We start from the raw sequence: 19,373 nt of genomic DNA, 5'->3' as shown, positions 1-19,373 counted from the left end.
GCAGATTCCCTATCTGTTGTTTTCTTAGCCTTTTCTTAAATGATTGCAAAGAAATTGGAAATTTATTGAACATCTCCCTTGGTTATTCCAATCCTTAACTCCCCTTCCTATAAACGAATATTTGCCCCAATATATCCTCTTGGGAAACTTGGGAAAGTACAGAGTTTTCTGCCAAAACCCAAAATGAAAACTGGCAAGAAGTGGACCGAAGAACGGAGGGATGCTCACCGAAGAAAAATGCAGGAACACTCGGCAAATTTGAAAGATAGTAGGAGAAAGCAGTTGAAATAGCGTAGTCCATAGAAGATCGAGACGAGAAGAAAACATTTCCAAACTAATGAAAATATGAAGTTATATGCGGCACGTATGTCTATCCCTTAGTCCCGTTTCATGATATGTGGGCGGGAATGAGGTGAGATGAAATTACATGGCATGTTCCCACGGAATGATGCCCTTCCTGTCACCAGCCTTATTTGAAAAGCTAATGAAGATGAAATGAATGATGGTGAATGGCAATGGGTAAGGAGGTCGATGGAATCGTCTGTGGCCTGCGAATGATAACTATCCCGGCATTTACCTAAAAGTATAAGTGGAAAACCAAAGAAAAACACTGTCAGGACAGCCGACGGTGGGGTTTGAACCCACTCGTCTCTCGAATGCAGAGCTTTGGTCCTTGGACTGTCTGGTCGAATATTAAATTTTCTGACGCATTAAACATTTTTCCTTTTCTTTATGCTCCGTAAATAAATATAATTATAATATATAACATAATAATTGATTAAAGTGAACAGATGAAGACTTTACGTATGAACAAAATGGAAATGGAGTACCATTTAACTAAGGGCATCTACAACTAAAGGTCCATATCCTTCAAAGCAAAGCTTAAGCATCACTGCAGTGTCATCTGTCCAGAGGTATTATACGCTTCAGAACGTCTTGCAATAAAAAAAGGCCCGATCGATAAACTGAAGGCCAAAGATTGTGAGAATGATCTTAGGTTCCGTCAAAGGCAATGGGGAGTACAGAAGACGGCATAACGACGAATTATACACCCACATAGAGGAGGTTACCGATACCATTCGGAAAAGAAGAATTACCTTTTGTGGGCATGTGTCATGAACGCACCCAACAAAACTGACCAACCGCATCATCACCTTCTTTCAGCAGAAGAAAACCAAAGGGGCTTGGCTCATTGAGGTGGTTAGAGACCTCGAAGAATTGGGAATCACACATAATGACATTCAGGAGCGTATCCCACATAAGAAGACACTTCAAGCGTTCTAGGGTTACTGAAACAAGCCAAAATTTAATACTGGGAAGGCATGAACTTAGGAGAGGAAGGATTGACACCGAGAACACATGCGGAAGTATTATGCAGACATCAAAGTCAGAAGTAGCCAGTTGAACTCACGTAGTCCAAAGTTGGCTGATACGCCATGAATGAATGATTAAAATGAACATGTGGAGGTGCAGAACTCCGCTTTAACTACAGGAATGCTTTCTTCAGTTAATACTCCACATTTTTTCAATTAACCGGTACTGTGAAATATTCTAATTTTGTTTCCTAATCAAAGTCGTATAATCCAGTGCAATTTAGGAAAAAGTCACACGTACCTATAGATTGGAGGATATAATAATAAAGTGCATAAAAATGTTTGTAATAACATATCAGTGTTATGCTCAATGTAGTGAAGCAAATATGCTTACTATGGGCTCTAAAATCATAATTTCATTTGACTATGTCCGGGACGAACTATTTACGCGAGAAATCTTCAATTGCTCTACTAGAGAAAAGTACAATTTTCATTTAATTGGGTTTGCAATCGACTTCTTCGTATTATAAAAGCAAAAATGAACCACAATAGATTACTTTCACCATCTAGTTTTCAAAGTAGAACTTATCTCATGACATGAATATATACATCCGGCCTTGAATCCTAGAGTTTCTCGCACGGAGATGGATATATTAACGAACTACACGCAGCAGTAAAACTAAACATACCTGAAGGCAATGTACTTACAGTGGCCGAAGTACTGCAGCTGTCGACGAGCCTGTTCAGCCCTCTCCTGGTCCATGATGCTGTTGAGGATCTCCAGCTTCCTTTGCAGATCCGCCCCTTCGGTGTTCTCCGAGTCTGAATGCATTGGTGAGAAAAAAACAAGAGCCTCAATTAGCTTCACGTATATTATAGGAAAACACAAGCTGTAATACAATTTCCCACATTCCCAGCTGCATTTGCTTTTGCAGCCTTTGAAATAACACGATCTCCAAGGGATATCTCTTAGTATCATACAGAGAGTGTGTGTGTGTGTGTGTCTGCGTCTGTTTGTATGCAGAAAAAATGAAATGGCGTATGGTTTTTAGTGCCGGGAGTGTCCGAAGACACGTTCGGCTCGCCAGGTGCAGGTCTTTTGATTTGACTCCCGCAGGCGTCCTGCGCGTCGTGATGAGGATGAAATGATGACGAAGATGACACATACACCCAGCCCCCGTGCCAGGGAAATTAGCCAATGATGGTTAAAATTCCCGACCCTGCCGGGAATCGAACCCGGGACCCCTGTGACTAAAGGCCAAGCACGCTAACCATTTATCCATGGAGCCGGACTGATGTGTAGACGGGGGGGGGGGGAATTTATGTTGGAATCACAATGTCATTTAAGCGTTAATTTAAGTTAATCGGTGTAGAGTGAGTTGGCCCCACGGTTAGGGTTGCATATCTGTGAGCCTGCCTTCGGTAGACAGTGGGTTGGAATCGCACGGCACGATCTTCCCATAATTCATATATCCTTAAATGTACTCTACGTACGATGTGTTTCATATAGATGATATGATTTGCTTCTTTACGTGTGATTGCTTTTATTAATACTATTACTGATATTATTGTTAATATTGTTTTCATATTATTGTCATCAGTAGTTATTATTAACAGTGTTCTAGGTTAAGACTGGTTATGTGTAAGAAAGGGAGTACATCCCTAACTTTGCCAGAATAAATAAAACATATTATTATTATTATTATTATTATTATTATTATTATTATTATTATTATTATTCCTAGCCCTTTCCCACCTTTCTGTCACCGAAAACCTTCGATGTGTTAGTGCGACGTTAAACAAGTAACAAAGTCTGCCACCTGGACGACAGGCCTAAATACAGATCAATCATGAATTATTGATGATTGATTGATGATAATTGAGGCATCTGTCTAGTGTGCAGTTATTCAGAGTTGACCTTGAGCACAAAGCCAGATCAGCTCGTACTTTGGCCCCCAACAAGAAGAGAAATGGGAGGTCCCTGTCGTAGTTGCTAGGGCTCTTTAATAATAATAATAATAATAATAATAATAATAATAATAATAATAATAATAATAATAATAATGTTGTTGCTTGAGTCATCAGTCCATAGACTGGTTTGATGCAGCCTCCATGCCACCCTATCCTGTGCTAAACTTTTCATTTCTACGTAACTATTGCATCCTACATCTGCTCTAATCTGCTTGTCATATTCATACCTTGGTCTACCCCTACCATTCTTACCATCTACACTTCCTTCAAAAACCAACTGAACAAGTCCTGGGTGTCTTAAGATGTGCCCTATCATTCTATCTCTTCTTCTCGTCAAATTTAGCCAAATCGATCTCCTCTCACCAACTCGATTCAGTATCTCTTCATTCGTGATTCGATCTATCCATCTCACCTTCAACATTCTTCTGTAACACCACATTTCAAAAGCTTCTATTCTCTTTCTTTCTGAGCTAGTTATCGTCCATGTTTCACTTCCATACAATGCCACGCTCCACACGAAAGTCTTCAAAAACATCTTTCTGATTCTGATATCAATGTTTGAAGTGACCAAATTTCTTTTCTTAAGAAAGCTCTTCCTTGCTTGTGCTAGTCTGCATTTTATGTCCTTCTTAAATAATAATAATAATAATAATAATAATAATAATAATAATAATAATAATAATAATAATAATAATAATAATAATACCGAGCGATTTGGCCTTGCGGTTAGGGTCACGCAGCTGTGAGCGTACATTCAGGAGATGATGGGTCCAAATCCCACCGCCGGAGCCTTGAAGATGGCTATTCGTGTTTACCCATTTTCACACTGGACAGGGGCTGTACCTTAATTAGGGCCACGACCGATACCCTCCCAGTCCTAATCCTTTCCCATCGTTACGTCGTCGAAAGTATTCGATGTGTTAGTGCGACGTTAAACAAATAATAATAATAATAATAATAATAATAATAATAATAATAATAATAATTTATTATCGTTCCGGCCATCTATGGACCACGTTTTATAGTATTTACGTTATTTTTCACCAGTCCTGACTTCACATTCTGCCAGTACTTCTTCATCCTTGCACTGACTTCTTTCTTCTGTTCTTCTGTGTAGGTTCTCTTCTTCTTCTTCTTCTTCTTCTTCTTCTTCTTCTTCTTCTTCTTCTTCTTCTTCTTCTTCTTCACAAGTTCTTCCCCAGTCTCCTGGAAACCCTTGAACTCCTTCACTTTTTGTCTAAATTTGTTTCTGTCCAGTACGTCCTCTTTTTCTACTCCTATCCTGGCCAGGACTGTCCTTACTTCCCGAAACCATTTTGGTTCCGTCTTCCTTAGGCTGAAGAAGCTTTTTGTCAGTCGGTTGGTGTCCATTCTCTGTAGATGTCCATAAAATTGAAGCCTTCGCTTTTTCATCAATACGACGACTTCCTCTGTCTTCTGGTATAGTTCTTTGTTGGGTCTAAGTCTCCTCTCCCCACCTTTCATTTTCGGGCCCAAGATCTTCCGGAGCATTTTCCTCTCTTTCTTTCTGATGTTCTCTAGATCTCCCTTTCCAATCATGTCCAATAATAATAATAATAATAATAATAATAATAATAATAATAATAATAATAATAATAATAATAATAATAATATGCTGATGTTTAAGATGGTTATCAAAACAATAATAACACAACTCTTTAACATCTACACACTTCCCCTAAAAAAAACTCAAATTATAAAGTTAATTTTCAAAATGTTTGATGCGACAAAATTTCGTATTAGATCATCAATGTTTCCTCATTTATATCTACCTTGGTACTCAACGACCACTTGTAAGTGGCACAAGCAGAAGACATTTTCTGCTGAAGACGCGCATCAAACTTCTCTGGGAAACCCAAAAGCTTATTATCATGTCTACAATTTGTTCATTGTTGCAACATTCAGTGTATATCAGAAATTAAAGAAGGAACCTAACTGAGCCACCAGATATCTTTAATATTTCAGCAGCAAACGACATGGTGTGGCAACAAACAATATTTTATCACCCTTCATAAATCACAGACAGGTATTATGGCGACGAAGGGATGATAATTAAGGTACAGCCCCAGCATTTTTCTGGTGTGAAAATGGGAAACCACGGAAAACTATCTTCAAGGCTGCCGACAGTGGGGTTCGAATCCACTATCTGCCGAATACTGGATACTGTTCTTAGAGAGTATCGTCCTCTCTGAGGCCAAAGCGATTTCAGAAGGTGATCTAAGGTACGGAGAAGATGAGTGGATTGGCGGCAGTGGCTTATACAAGGAACTGTCCTGACATTTGCCTTAATGCAGGCAAATGGAAAACCACCAAAAATCATTCTCAGAACAACCGGCGGTGGGGACAGCCCGTCTGCGTCTGCCGAATACAGAAGTGGCTACCGGTCCTCTGCTCGGTTGGTCAGTCGGAATGCAGATTGAGAGTCACTAATTAGCCGTAGCCACCCTGTATCTGAACTATCAGAGAACAAGCGCTCATACTCAATTCAAACAAAAGCTCTTCTTAAATCATTACGAGTTCGTTCGCTAATTTACGACACTCTTTCAAATAATTGCGATTGCTGGTGAAAGGTTATTACGGGAGACCAGAACAATTATGTCATAAATATGAGATATAATGGTCTGACCGAGTTTATTGAGGTACAGTACAAGCTCATTTTTCACTGAAGGAGGAGTAGATTACTTACAGCCTGAAACATGGTGATATTTTATTGGCTGCAATGTAAAGTAAGACGTAACACCATCACCGTTATAGCCATGAACACTGCTCCCACTACCAGCAACATTCGCCCCAAAGTTACCCGGCTTTTGGCTCAATGGTCAGTTCATTTCATCCTGGGTTCGATTACCTGCTGGGCCAGGGATTTTCACCGTGTCTGCTTAATTGTTCTGGCTCGGGGATCGGCTGTTTGTGTTCCACTAAATACTCACCTCTTCACATACACAGAACCATCACATACGTGGACACGGCAATAATCAATACATTCCTGAACATAGGGTTGGAGGCCGAGAACTCATCCGCCTGTAAAACTGGGCCAGTTACACATCATGTTGACCACGAACAGTTAGGCAAAGTCCAGGAAGAAGAAGAAGAAGAAGGTGAAAAAATGTCTTTATGGTCGGCCGCCATTCATGATAGGAGTAAATCTAATATTAAATTATGTTGTAGGTTGTTGAACCTCATGATAATCTTCTAAATGACAAGTCGTAGACTGGTTTCTAATTTCCTGATTTTCAAACAGAGAAACCAATTCGCGTTCTACGAGATGAAACAAGCACTTTTTTTAAATCCTCGGCTAGGCAAACTACAAATTTTGTTTAACATTCATATCCATAGCTGAAATTGAAGTTGTGATATCTCGTGAACATAATTTTCAGACCAAGCGAGTTGGCCGTGTGGTTAGCGTCGCGTAGCTGTGAGCTTGAGTTCGGGACATGGTGGGGTCCGAATCCCACCGTCGGCAACTCCGAAGATTATTCACCGTGGTTTACTATTTTCACACCAGGCAAATATTCGGGCTGTGTCTTATTTAAAGCCACGGCCGTTTGGTTCCCAATTCTAACCCTTTCCGATCCTTATGTCCCTGAAAACCTCGGACATGTTAGTGTAACTTTAAACCACTAGCAAGAAAAAAAGTTTACCTACCATTTTCTTAAATGTTTTCAAAGAACATTCCCCTTTGATACATTATCCCAATCCATGCCCCAATTTTTCGTCTTCAATTCCAACTTTGTCTTCAAAATTATGATATCTACTACTTGTAAAAGGTGCACTCAAGCTTATTCATCTATTAATGTAATCCACGCATTCCCCCCTCTGATAGCTCAGAACATACCACTTAGTCCAGCAGCTGCTCTCCTTACCTCAAAGTTTTCCTAGCCCGATATTGAAAATATTTTCGCAAGACTATTCTTTTGTTAGAAATCACCTAGAAGAAATCTTGATGCTTTCCTTGGGAACTCTTCCTGTTCTGGAATCGAGTAATCCTGGTGTGGGTCCCATAGAACTGAGGTCTTACAAGGGACTTCCCAAAACCTCTAAATACTCTCATAACCACACGATGAGATCTATAAACTTATTTACAACCTCGTTAATGTGGTTACCTCAATAAATTTCTTTCCTTATATTAACACCTAGGTACTTACCGTCATTCCCATGAGGTTCTTTCAACCCATCAACACAGCAATTCAAAGTGAGAAGACTTTCTCTCCTGGTGAAACTTACAACCTGACTTTTCATCCATTTCACAACATTGTAGAGGTATTTCTGTAGTAGCTCACAATCCTGTGACTTATTTAACTATAGCTGTATTCTGAGTCCAAAATTCTTCTTCTTCCTCTTCTTCTTCTTTACCTGTTTACCCTACAGGGTCGGTTTTTCACTCGGACTCAGCGAGGGATCCCATCTCTACCGCCTCAAGGGCAGTGTCCTGGAGCTTCAGACTCTGGGTCGGGGTATACAACTGGGGAGGATGACCAGTACCTCGCCAACGCGGCCTCACCTGCTATGTTGAACAGGGGCCTTGCGGGGGGATGGGAAAATTTGGAATGGATAGACAAGGAAGAGGGAAGGAAGCGGCCGTGGCCTTAAGTTAGGTACCATCCCGATATTTGCCTGGAGGAGAAGTGGGAAACAACGGAAAACCACTTCCAGGATGTCTGAGGTGGGAATTGAACCCACCTCTACTCAGTTGACCTCCCGAGGCTGAGTGGACCCCGTTCCAGGTCTCGTACCACTTTTCTAATTTCGTGGCAGAGCCGGGAATCAAACCCGGGCCTCCGGTGGTGGCAGCTAATCACACTAACCACTACACCACAGAGGCGGACGAGTCCAAAATTCAGGTCCTCAGAATCAGGGTAGTTAAATGTGATTGGACTCAACGTGTACTGGTACTGTACACGATCTGGTACTCCCCCTTGATTACGTCAGCGGCCACATACTAACGCTAGAATCAAGTGGAACTTCATTATTCAGAGGATATATTTCAGTCGAATTCCCTGTGATATACTATCATTAATAACGTGGGTCCACATAGGAACAAAGAAGTATCGTTGCTACCGAGACGGGGTCATTTCATGAGGAATCTCGTCAACCCACGAATGTTATTTGTGGAATTTCACGGCTTTGTCTGCTCTGCGTTGTGTTTTGTGGGCGAGAGAACAGAAATCGGCTTATTACAAGTAACTCGCTGCCTACAAATTGTAGAATATTTCACCCACGTTACGTAGTCCTTGCTGACCAGTGGCATGACAATTTCTTGACTTATTCTTTTCAGAAATAAAATGTAACGCGTTTACTGCCTGATGCAGAAGCTGAACGGCTAATTTTGAAGGAAACCTAGAAGGAAGCCATTATACGCAACCTAGGTGGTACAGTTGGCAATTTTCTGGCTTTCTGGTCTCAATATCACGGTTTTGGACATGCATAGATGGTGTCATTTGAAATTATTTATATACGTCATATACTTTAGCCAAAGAACTGCAGAAATTGGATATGAAGCGGTAAGTGGTAACTAGGATACCCGTACAAAGAATTATAAGGCGAACAGATAGGCTATCACCGTCTACCGTACTGACTCTAAGAAGAGCTACGTATTGGATCAGATAGAGTAATCCTATACACTGGAACCATACTCTAACGGAAGTCTTACCGGGGACTTTCTCAAACCTCTAATTACTCTCATAACCGCACGATGAGACCTATAACCTTATTTACAACCTCGTTAATGTTACCTAAATGAAGATCTTTCCTTATATTATCACCTAGGTACTTACAGGCATTCCGATCAAAAGGAAAGAGACCACTTATGAACCAACAACGCCATTATACATAAAAGTACGAGCTGGAAGAAACAGAGGTAATTGAGGTGATGATCAGTTAACGTGCTAACATAATATCAAAATTTGCTAACATATTGGTGGTTTCTGCAGCATAATGTTAAATAACAATTCCATGGTTTAAGCGCCATCTTGTGGAAGCACATTTACATTTCCTAGAATGTGATACAAATTATATTTTCTCCCCGCCGAGCTGAGTGGGTCAGATGGTCGAGGCGCTGGCTTTCTGACACCAACTTGACAGGTTCAATACTGGCTCAATTTGGTGGTATTTGAAGGTGCTCAAATACGTCCGCCTTGTATCGGTAAAGTTACTGGCATGTAAATACATCACACTCTAGGAGTGGGTAAATGTCATGCAAACGTACATTCCTTCAGTGTGGTACAATATGGTTCATTTTCCTTTACACACGCACATAGGAAAATGAACTCAACGGAAATTGTTCTGATGGACCGAATATCAATATGTGGCTGGAAGGCGTGACCAGTCCTAAGGGAAATAATGGATAAGAAGAGCATTGTAACATTCGCCGTTTTGGCAAAACAGGAACGAATTATAGAATAACTATGGTGAGATTGAAATCACACGGGGAGCACTTGGCTACTCAATAAGCGAGTAACAATAGCGAGTGTTCACCTGAAGCGTGCTGGCGAATTTGAGTTCGTGGATCCCATACCAGTAGCAGTATTCTAAATGGGGGTTTACCAGTGACTAGTACGCCCTCTCATTTACATCCTTACTACAACCCCTAAATACTCTCACAACCATGTCAAGAGATCTGTAACCTTTATGCACGTTCTCGTTAATGTGATTAGCCCCAACGAAGATCTTTCCTTATAATAACAACTACTGTAAGTATTCTCAGAGATTCCCATAAGTTACTATCACTCCATCCTAAATACTTGAAATGATCCACCTGCTCTAATTTTGTATTTCCTATTTAAAATTTCTATGAGGGGTGTAAATAAAGTAGTAGCAATATCAATATAACGCAATATTTAATAAACTAATAAGTACAATTGAATTACATTCATTCAATGCAGTCACCCGCAAAGTATATTTACCTTCTGCCAAACGGGACCGCTGGCAAGGGGTTCTATGTTGATGACAGCGACGGAGCGCCCTACTGCGCGGAGTACAGATGCTAAATCAGGAAATCGGCGGCCTCGGAGGGGTTCCTTCAACTTTGGAAATAGGCCGAAGTCTGGTGAGTAAGGAGGGTGTGCGGTTCAAATCCACAGTCTCATTCTGACCCGCACGAAACGCCTTGGCCCATTGCGCAGTTGTCCTAAACGGTAATGCATTCTCGCCACACGCTTCACGTAATCCTCGATAACATTGTGATGCATTTTTGCCACGGGAAACCTTCATTTCAATCCAGGAAGGCAGATCACCTTTCGAAAATGTGCTTTAGAGTGGTGAAATCGATACTCTTCACTTCAACGCCACACAGCAACAACACTCCCAACTGAATGCCCGTCAAATGCACACTACAAATCGACAACAGCGCCGCCTCACCACGCCGATATCCTATTTGCGCATGCCGATCTCCTGCGAGTGTCTGGACTATGTTGCCCCTGCTTTACGTATATCCCTCGTAGGTTTTACACAAAATGACATCTCATTAGTATTCTCGTTCCAGGTAATTAAATTAATTACCGGAATTCTGTACACGTACAGAGGAGTGGGTACCTTAAGACACTGGAGGGGGACAGAATCGAAAGATTATCATTTGTGGTAGAATGTTTGGTAGTATATGATTATACAGTATAACGTCGCTGTAGGACAATTAAACGTTGTGCATCTTCCTGAGTGAGGCACAGGAATGGATATGTTCATCCGGAGCGTTCTCTGTTTATCAACAGATAGCAGCGAAACAAACTTCATCCTCACAGCACTACGGAACTTCATAGCTAGCTGCGGAACTGGAAGTGTCAGACGCAATCTGGTCTGAAATGGACATCACTCGCTTTGATCTTTCAGTTATTTGTAACACTTCTAGTACCTCCTCGCAAGAAAATTTGACCAGGAGAACGGCGCAGGTCAATAGGGTATTTCAGACATCATCCCTCTGATGAAGGACGATAAAGGGATAACAAACAGGCTCCTGCAAATTTGCTTGTTTAATGTCATATTGTATAGAATAGCAAATAAGCTAGAGAATTGTGAGTGACTGCAAAACGATCTCGACAAAATTGTGAGGTGGACGTCAGGAAATGGTATGATGGTAAACCATCTTAACATGTATGGTTTTAAGTTGCATTGAAACGAAATATTCTTTCTGTTTCAATTACTGTGTATTGAGGTAAGTCCGTAGGTGTTACCATTGATTCTTTCACGGCCTGTACTCATAGACATGACATGGGCTTTTGTGCGTTTGCCGTGTCATGAAAATAAGGTGAAAAATCTTTACGTTTCGCAGCGAATTTTTCTCTGCGTCTTCAGTAGAAAATCTTGACTGTTCACGAGGAAAACTCCAAGAATGAAGTTTGAATTTAGACGTTAATAAAAGAAGTGGAAGTGGTACGTTCATTCGTCGCCAGTTCATCAGTGAGTAGTACAATTTTATAGAAGATTTATAAGCTTGATATAAACAATATCTACTCAAAACTAAATTAAAACAGTTACCCCCAAATATCTACGTTAGGAAATCATGAAATCGAAGTTATTGCTTACAAGAGACTCAAGATATTTTTCTTCTCGCTCCACCAATTTTTTCCACATCTGTGGGGTCCTGGGTGTGCACTGTATCTCACATGTGAATTTGGCCCTGTTTTACGGTCGGATGCCTTCCTGACGCCAACCCTATGCGGAGGAATGTGATTACTATTGCGTGTTTTTGTGGTTGCATTGAAAGTAGTGTGTAGTGTGTTGTTTGAATTTGAAGAGGAGAGCGTTGGGACAAACACAAATACCCACTCCCCGAGCCAGAAGAATTAATCAGACGCGATTAAAATCCTAAAATTCCCAAATGCCCTCCTGTTTTGGATATTCAAAACATTCCGTGTTTTAAGACATAAATAGTAATTTGTAAGTACAGTAGTTTGACCGCATGGACTATTGTTTCTGGAGGTGTAATGATGTTTTCCTGAAGTTTATTGTGTTTCTGTTGGTGAACCTAAATCAACGTGATCAACGGCTATTCCTACACATAATAAAAATGTAAAACATGATTTTTAATTGAACTAGGCTCAATGGGCAGATGAAAAAAAATGAAATGGCTAATGGCTTTTAGTGCCGGGAGTGTCCGAGGACAAGTTCGGCTCGCCAGATGCAGGTCTTTTGATTTGACTCCCGTAGGCGACCTACGCGTCGTAATGAGGATGAAATGATGATGAAAAAAAAAATGAAATGTCGTATGGCTTTAATGCCGGGAAATCCCAGGACGGGTTCGGCTCGCCAGGTGCAGGTCTTTCTATTTGACACCCGTAGGTGACCTGCGCGTCGTGATGAGGATGAAATGATGATGAAGACGACACACACATACCCAGCCCCCGTGCCAGCGAAATCGACCAATTAAGGTTAAAATTCCCGATCCTGCCGGGAATCGAACCCGGGACTCCTGTGACCAAAGGCCAGGACGCTAACCATTTAGCCATGGAGCCGGAAAATGTTCAGATGAAAGAAACAGACTATTGATAGACTATACGAAGGTGATACTTTTATTTAAAATATTGCAAACACTTAAGCTGCTATGAGCGTGATATTATGTTTTGAAACGAGCGGACATTTTGCAAGAAATCAATATATCTCTTAAAAATATGGATTATTTTTAAATTATAAGGAAGAATGACTTTGTCCTTCGTACATTTAATTTGAGAATAACATGCACTAAGTATTGCTTATTTGCTAGATTCTTGTTTTCAGTATATCATTTCCCGACGTCCTACGTTATCATAAAATGTCCTACATTTTAGAGCATTAAGTCTTACATTCCGACAAAAGCTTGTGGTAACTCCATTTTGATTTCTCCTCATTTACAAAAACTACGTCCTTGAATGTATTCAAGCAAGGTAAAACGTAATTCACGTGGTGTGGATTCTGAGACAATGAAAGGTATAACAGTCCGTATTTTGAATTATCGTTCTTTATTTTTCATACTTATAGAAATTTCTTTATATACTTCTAATTTCAGTCTACTGTATGTAGGAAGGGCCAATTCGTGTTAAATCTACCGAAAACATGTGAGTTGTGGTAGCAACTACAAGTAAGCCTTTAATCCTCGTTGGTTGTAAAATTTGGAGGTTTCACTTCAATCGTGGCTTTCTCTTTTATTTCAATGCCAGCCCGACCACTCTCTAATTGAATCCTTCACGGAAAGCCTTTGCTCTTAGCCGTTTACGACGCCAGCATTTAAACAGAGCACGGGGGGAAGACACGTGGGAAACTGAGAGATGTTTGGCGAAGTGATTACTGCTGGAAACCTTTAAGTACTCTCAACTCTCATCTCTCATCCGCGTGTGAGCTGAAGCAACAAGTTACATACGAGGCTGATAAGAAGAAACTGCAATTAAAATGGATCCGTCTTACATGAAGTCTTGGCTTACTATCTTTCACCATGCATGTTGCCTGGCGTGCGGACAGTAAACACTCATTCATTTTCTTGATTTCATTGTCAAGATATCTTCAGCTTAACATAGCTGCTCACTTGAACGACATAATCGTAACAAGAGCGTCTTAGCACTTGACTAATTAGCAAGTACTTCAGCTGTCATTTGCATCATCCTTAACACTATTCATTTAATTAACATAGCTCATGAAAAGAAATCTTATCGTGTTCATCTGCCACTGCCTATCACCTGCTGCTGATTCTAATGTATGCGCAAAATAAACAACACTGCAATTATCGCTCGTCTGGTGTTCACGTGTCCCTAGCAACGGAGGATTTATTTATTGTCCACTAGTATTTTACCCCTTCCTCCCACGGGAATATGTAATGGATTACATGATTCCTTCATGAATTTATTCGAAGTTGTATGCCTATATTGAAACGCTTAATACGGCATGATAAACATATTTTTCTACTAAATCATGTGGAAGTTAAGGCAGGTGTATTTTGTAGGAATGCAAAATCACGGTTTCTGTTTTGTATAAACGCCCAGTCAGTTGAGATATTTAGAGGCCATACTGGCCCTAAAACCTACCCAAGGACAGATGGATTCTAAATATAAACTTTGGTAGAAATACATCCAGTAGTTTTCCAGTTATCAGAACTCAAACAGACACCAAACCTAAACATTATGCAGATGGTCATTATAACACCTGAAATGGATAACTGTACGAAAATTTCGCCAAAATATTCAAAGTAGAGACACAGGGTAGTTATGATTTTATTTGTACAGATATTAGCTTGACATATTGTGAACTCAGTGTTATGTTAATTTCTGAAATTACGGTTCTCACAATAGAGGATAAAGTGTTTATCAAGGAACAATATTTATGGGCGCGTCAGAAAGGCGGAATTTGCTTCGCGTTAAAGAACAGTACGAGAGTCGATTTAATAAGAAGGATTTGTGTATTTATACATAATACCTTCTAAATGCTACTAGCCAAAGCAACTAGAACAACAGAATAACAGCAATGTAAGAAAATAATGAGGAATGATAATCCTACACTCGAGTCTCCATGGCTCAGGTGGCAGCGTGCCGTCCTCTCACCGATGGGTTCCGTGGTTCAAACCCGGTCACTCCATGTGAGATTTGTGCTGGAAAAAGCGGAGGCGGGGCAGGTTTTTCTCCGGGTACTCCGGTTTTCCCTATCATCTTTCATTCCAGCAACACTCCAAAATATAATTTCATTTCGTATGCCAGTCATTAATCATTGCCCCAGAGGAGTGCAACAGGCTTCGGCAGCCGGCACAATTCCCATCCTCGCCGCTAGAAGGGGGATTCATTCATTCAATTCCTGATCCGGTCAAATGACTGGAAACAGACTGAGGATTTCCATTTTCATTTTCAATCCTACACTCCCATGTTTACGAACTCTTAGTTTTGGTATTGATAGTATGGACTTCATTTTTATTCTCATAACTAATGAAAATGCGAACTGAATGTGCTTTTCAATTGCGAAATTCGTATACAAGGTTAGGTTCCTTTGCATTTTGACCAGACAAATTGCGAAACGGAAATCCAGTCAATAGTCTAGCATATTAATTGTCCAGATTCTAACTCACTTTAACCTCCCAACCATTCATTTATTATGAGCCTATAAACAAAATAAAATGAAAACAGAAAAATGGCAAACTCATCTTGATTCTCTCTATTATTCACATATTTTCATTGTAGAGTGATATCGTTGCTGTGCCAAAACATCGAACGTCCAACGCTCTTCCTGGACATTATTTCCGTTAAGACTGGTCACGCCTCGCAGCCACTAATTGATATGCGGTCCATCAGAACAATTTTCGTTTGGTTCATTTTCCTATGCGCGTTTATAAAGGAAAATGATCCTTAAATACATCATACTCTAGGAATAGGTATATATGTCATGCAGATATACGTTCCTACAGTACGGTGCAGTAATGTTAATTTACCTTTACGTACGTGCATAGGAAAATGAACTCAACGAAAATTATTCTGATAGACTGCATGCCAATATGTGGCTGGGAGGCGTGACCAGTCTTAACGGAAATCATGGATAGGAAAAGCATTGTCACGTTCGCGGTTTTGGCACAGCAGTGACGATATGACTTCCATCGTTCGGTCTGCAACCATCTGTGAATTAAATATTTGCCACCATCAGATCGACTCATTAGCTCCCACTGCTGATCATCTGATCTCCGAAGGTGTAATGTTCTTCTTAGAGAGTACACTGAGATCTGCAGTAACCCTCAGTTACCTGTCCTAGACGAAATACCAATAGTCAGTTTCCTAAGACTGCAATCACGTCAGCCACTCCTGCGTGACGCTGCTGTACTGTACTGCGGTATTGTTCAGGAGTGACTGCTGGATGAACTGTACAGACTTACCCCTGCACAACATCTTCACTGCATCCGACTGCCCCGCACGACATGGACCAGAGTGAACAGGATCATGGAAGTAGCAAGGTTCTCTCTATAAATGAGGCATCGTGCATTCTTCAGAATGTGATTGTACTGTAGAGCTTCTTTTTGGACCATTCTCCACAATGTAACGGTGTGCCAGCTTAGGGTTTATCCAGGTAGCTTGGAAGACTTCCTTCTGCCAACAGCAGATAAGGTGTACAGTGGATTGAGAAGTAAGATGCTCAGCTTCTAATTTGACTAGTAGGAAATGTCGCCGAGCCCATTCTTACGTATTGTAGCTAGACAAACATAATTTCCAGGAGTTCTAATAAGCCGGCCTTCATATGTTTATGGAAATGTCAAAGCAAAACAGTTGTCTGGGCTAAAGTACACTAGTTACTCGCTTCACAAGGTTTGCATTATAACCTATAAAAGTTCGACTTGTTGGCTGAATGGTCAACGTGCTGGCCTTCGGTTCAGAGGGTCCCGGGTTAGATTTCCGGCCGGGTCGGGGATTTTAACCTTCATTGGTTAAATCCAATAGCCCGGGAGCTGAGTATTTTTGCGGACCCCAACATCCCTGCAACTCACACACCACACTATCCTCCACCACAATAACACGCCGTTACCTACACATGGCAGATGCCGCCCACCCTCATCGGACGGTCTGCCTTACAAGGACTGCCCCCGGCTGGAAATAGCCACAATAAATTATTATCACCTATAAAAGCATAAACATCCGGGTTCTACCTATTAATGCCTGTTCTGAATTCAAGAATTTTGAATAAATCGATAATTTTGAAACCGTACTTTGGCCGGCGAATGTTACAAGAACGTGAACATTTTCAAATGAGTATTCCAGGTAATATGATCGACGACAGAGTTCAATATCTCATTTTATACGGAAAAGATTATCTAGAAACAAGAGTAAGACGTTGATATTGCACCACCGGATTATGGCGCATTGGTGTTGCCATCTTGAGGTACTAAAATCGCCATGCCACGCGGCTAAGAATGAGTGAAGTTCTCGATTTCAGCTTGAGATGTCGTTTGGGTGTATAGAAAAAAATATAATATTGAAAGAATGTGAAATAATTTGGTGTAAAGAACTGCGATATTTTATATTTAAAATTGCCATGAAAATTATCGAAAATACTTCGAGAGTATAGGGTGGCTTGTTGGAATTTTAAAACAGTCGAAAGTCACCAATGCTGAGTGTCAGAAGGTTTATCGGGTGTGGCTCAGATTCAAGGCGGCCGAGCACCGTGCAGCGAGCTTCGCGCTTCTGGAGCCCCAGCCCAGCAGGTCTGGGGGAGATCCGTGTAATTTGGACCATTTAACTTCGAACGGGCACAACACCATTGATTATTATGAAAATGTTATGATTTTTATGAACAAATGTTTCTAATGTTGAGCAACTAGGCTAACATTGAATAGAGAAACGGAAGTTCTGAGACTCACGGTCTTTGAGATGTGGTGCTGGTGTCGACTCCTAAGAATACCTTGAACTGACAGAATTACAAAGGAATACGTTTTTCAAAAGAGCTGATGAGTCCCAAACCTTGGTTGAAACCTCAAACAAGAGAATTCGTTTGTCACTTGCTTCGTCATTCTGACATAGAGTGCCATTTATGGTCAACATTGTCCGACTCGTTGGCTGAATGGTCAGCGTACTGGCCTTCGGTTCAGAGGGTCCCGGGTTCGATTCCCGGCCGGGTCTGGGATTTTAATCTTAATTGGTTAATTCCAATGGCTCGGGAGCTGGGTGTTTGTGCTGTCTCCAACATCCCTGCAACTCACACACCACACTATCCTCCACCACAATAACACGCAGTTTCCTACACATGGCAGATGCCGCCCACCCTCATTGGAGGGTCTGCCTTACAAGGGCTGCACCCGGCTAGCAATAGCCATACGAAATTAAAAAAAAATGGTCAACATTAAAGGCAAGCACGCCCATTGCCATTTGAAGCTTCTGGCCAAAGAAATGAACCGCTTGGAAGACATGCATGTTACCCACCATCCTCAGAGTTGAGGAGAATAAGAAGAAGGCGACTTATTAAAAATGTTATTAAAATTATTTTGAATAAAATTTGAACGGATGTCGTGTAAGTTGGACGAAGAATTTGTGTAATTTCGACGTGTACATTAAAACCTCTTTAATGCAATTCAAATTGTATATTTTGACAATACTAAATTAATACACAATAAGTGATCGAAAACGCTTGGGAGGAGACTTCAAAATGAGGAAACATATCGTCCCTGTTCTGCCAAAACGGCGAATGTAACAATGCTCTTCCTATCCATTATTTCCCTTAAGACTGGTCACGCCTTCCAGCTATATATTGTTATGCGGTTCATCAGAACAATTTTCGTTGAGTTCTTTTTCCTATGCGCGTGTGTAAAGGAAAATGAACCTTAAATACATCACACTCTAGGAATGGGTAAATGTCATGCAAACATACATTCCTTCAGCATGGTACAGTAAGGTTCATTTTCATTTACACACCCACGTAGGAAAATGAACTCAGCGGAAATTGTTCTGATGGACCGAATATCAATATGTGGCTGGAAGGCGTGACGAGTGTTAAGGGAAATAGTGGATAGGAAGAGCATTGTAACATTCGCCGTTTTGGAAGAACAGGGACGATATGGATATAAATTAGGACTGGAATAAGGGACTGGATGGAGAATGTTTGAAAAAATTCCAAGTTCTTTGAAAAAGTTAAATAAACGGTTGATAGAGAATCTGCCACCTGGGAAACAACCCTAAATGCAGATTATTGATGAGTGATTGCTGATTGAACACTGTAGGGTATACAAGCCTGCAGGCCACTTCTCACAAGTGGCACAGTACCAGAAACACTCGTGATTGATTTCTGGCCAAATATTATAACCACCCATTTCTTATTTCACGACTGATATTCGTGTACATTTAGCCAGATGCATAAATACCTACCGTGATCGACCATAAACCAAACCAACCCTATGGTACTACAGTTATCGTAGCACAAAGCGGCCGCTGCTCAGCTCGTTGAACTGCATGTTACAAAGTGACGAGTGGTCAGCGCCACGAATCTTTTCGCTCATTATACTTGGATTTCTAGACCGCCTTAATATGCCATCCCTACCAAAAATTAACGAATGTTTCGCTCCAAATTCGATGCAAGTTTTCGTGATACCCCAAATTACATCAATTTTGTTCTGAACCACTCTTTATCCTAAGGTAAGGACTTCATGAGGGATGA

General features: G+C 40.9%; 1 protein-coding gene across 1 annotated transcript in view; it reads right to left on the bottom strand.

The window, feature by feature from the left end:
- Positions 1–19,373, bottom strand: part of LOC136863658 (phorbol ester/diacylglycerol-binding protein unc-13-like) — a gene marked incomplete at its 5' end in the record, with an annotated part of 744,937 nt that overhangs the window by 28,914 nt on the left and 696,650 nt on the right. Inside the window, one exon of the mRNA XM_067140026.2 lies at positions 2,022–2,135. Coding sequence (XP_066996127.1) covers positions 2,022–2,135 — 114 coding nt within the window. The remainder of the gene's footprint in view (positions 1–2,021; positions 2,136–19,373) is intronic.

The sequence above is a fragment of the Anabrus simplex genome, chromosome 1, assembly GCF_040414725.1.
Source record: "Anabrus simplex isolate iqAnaSimp1 chromosome 1, ASM4041472v1, whole genome shotgun sequence".
In the NCBI taxonomy this organism is placed as follows: Eukaryota; Metazoa; Arthropoda; class Insecta; order Orthoptera; family Tettigoniidae; genus Anabrus; species Anabrus simplex.
This window is presented reverse-complemented; position numbering and strand designations above follow the sequence as displayed.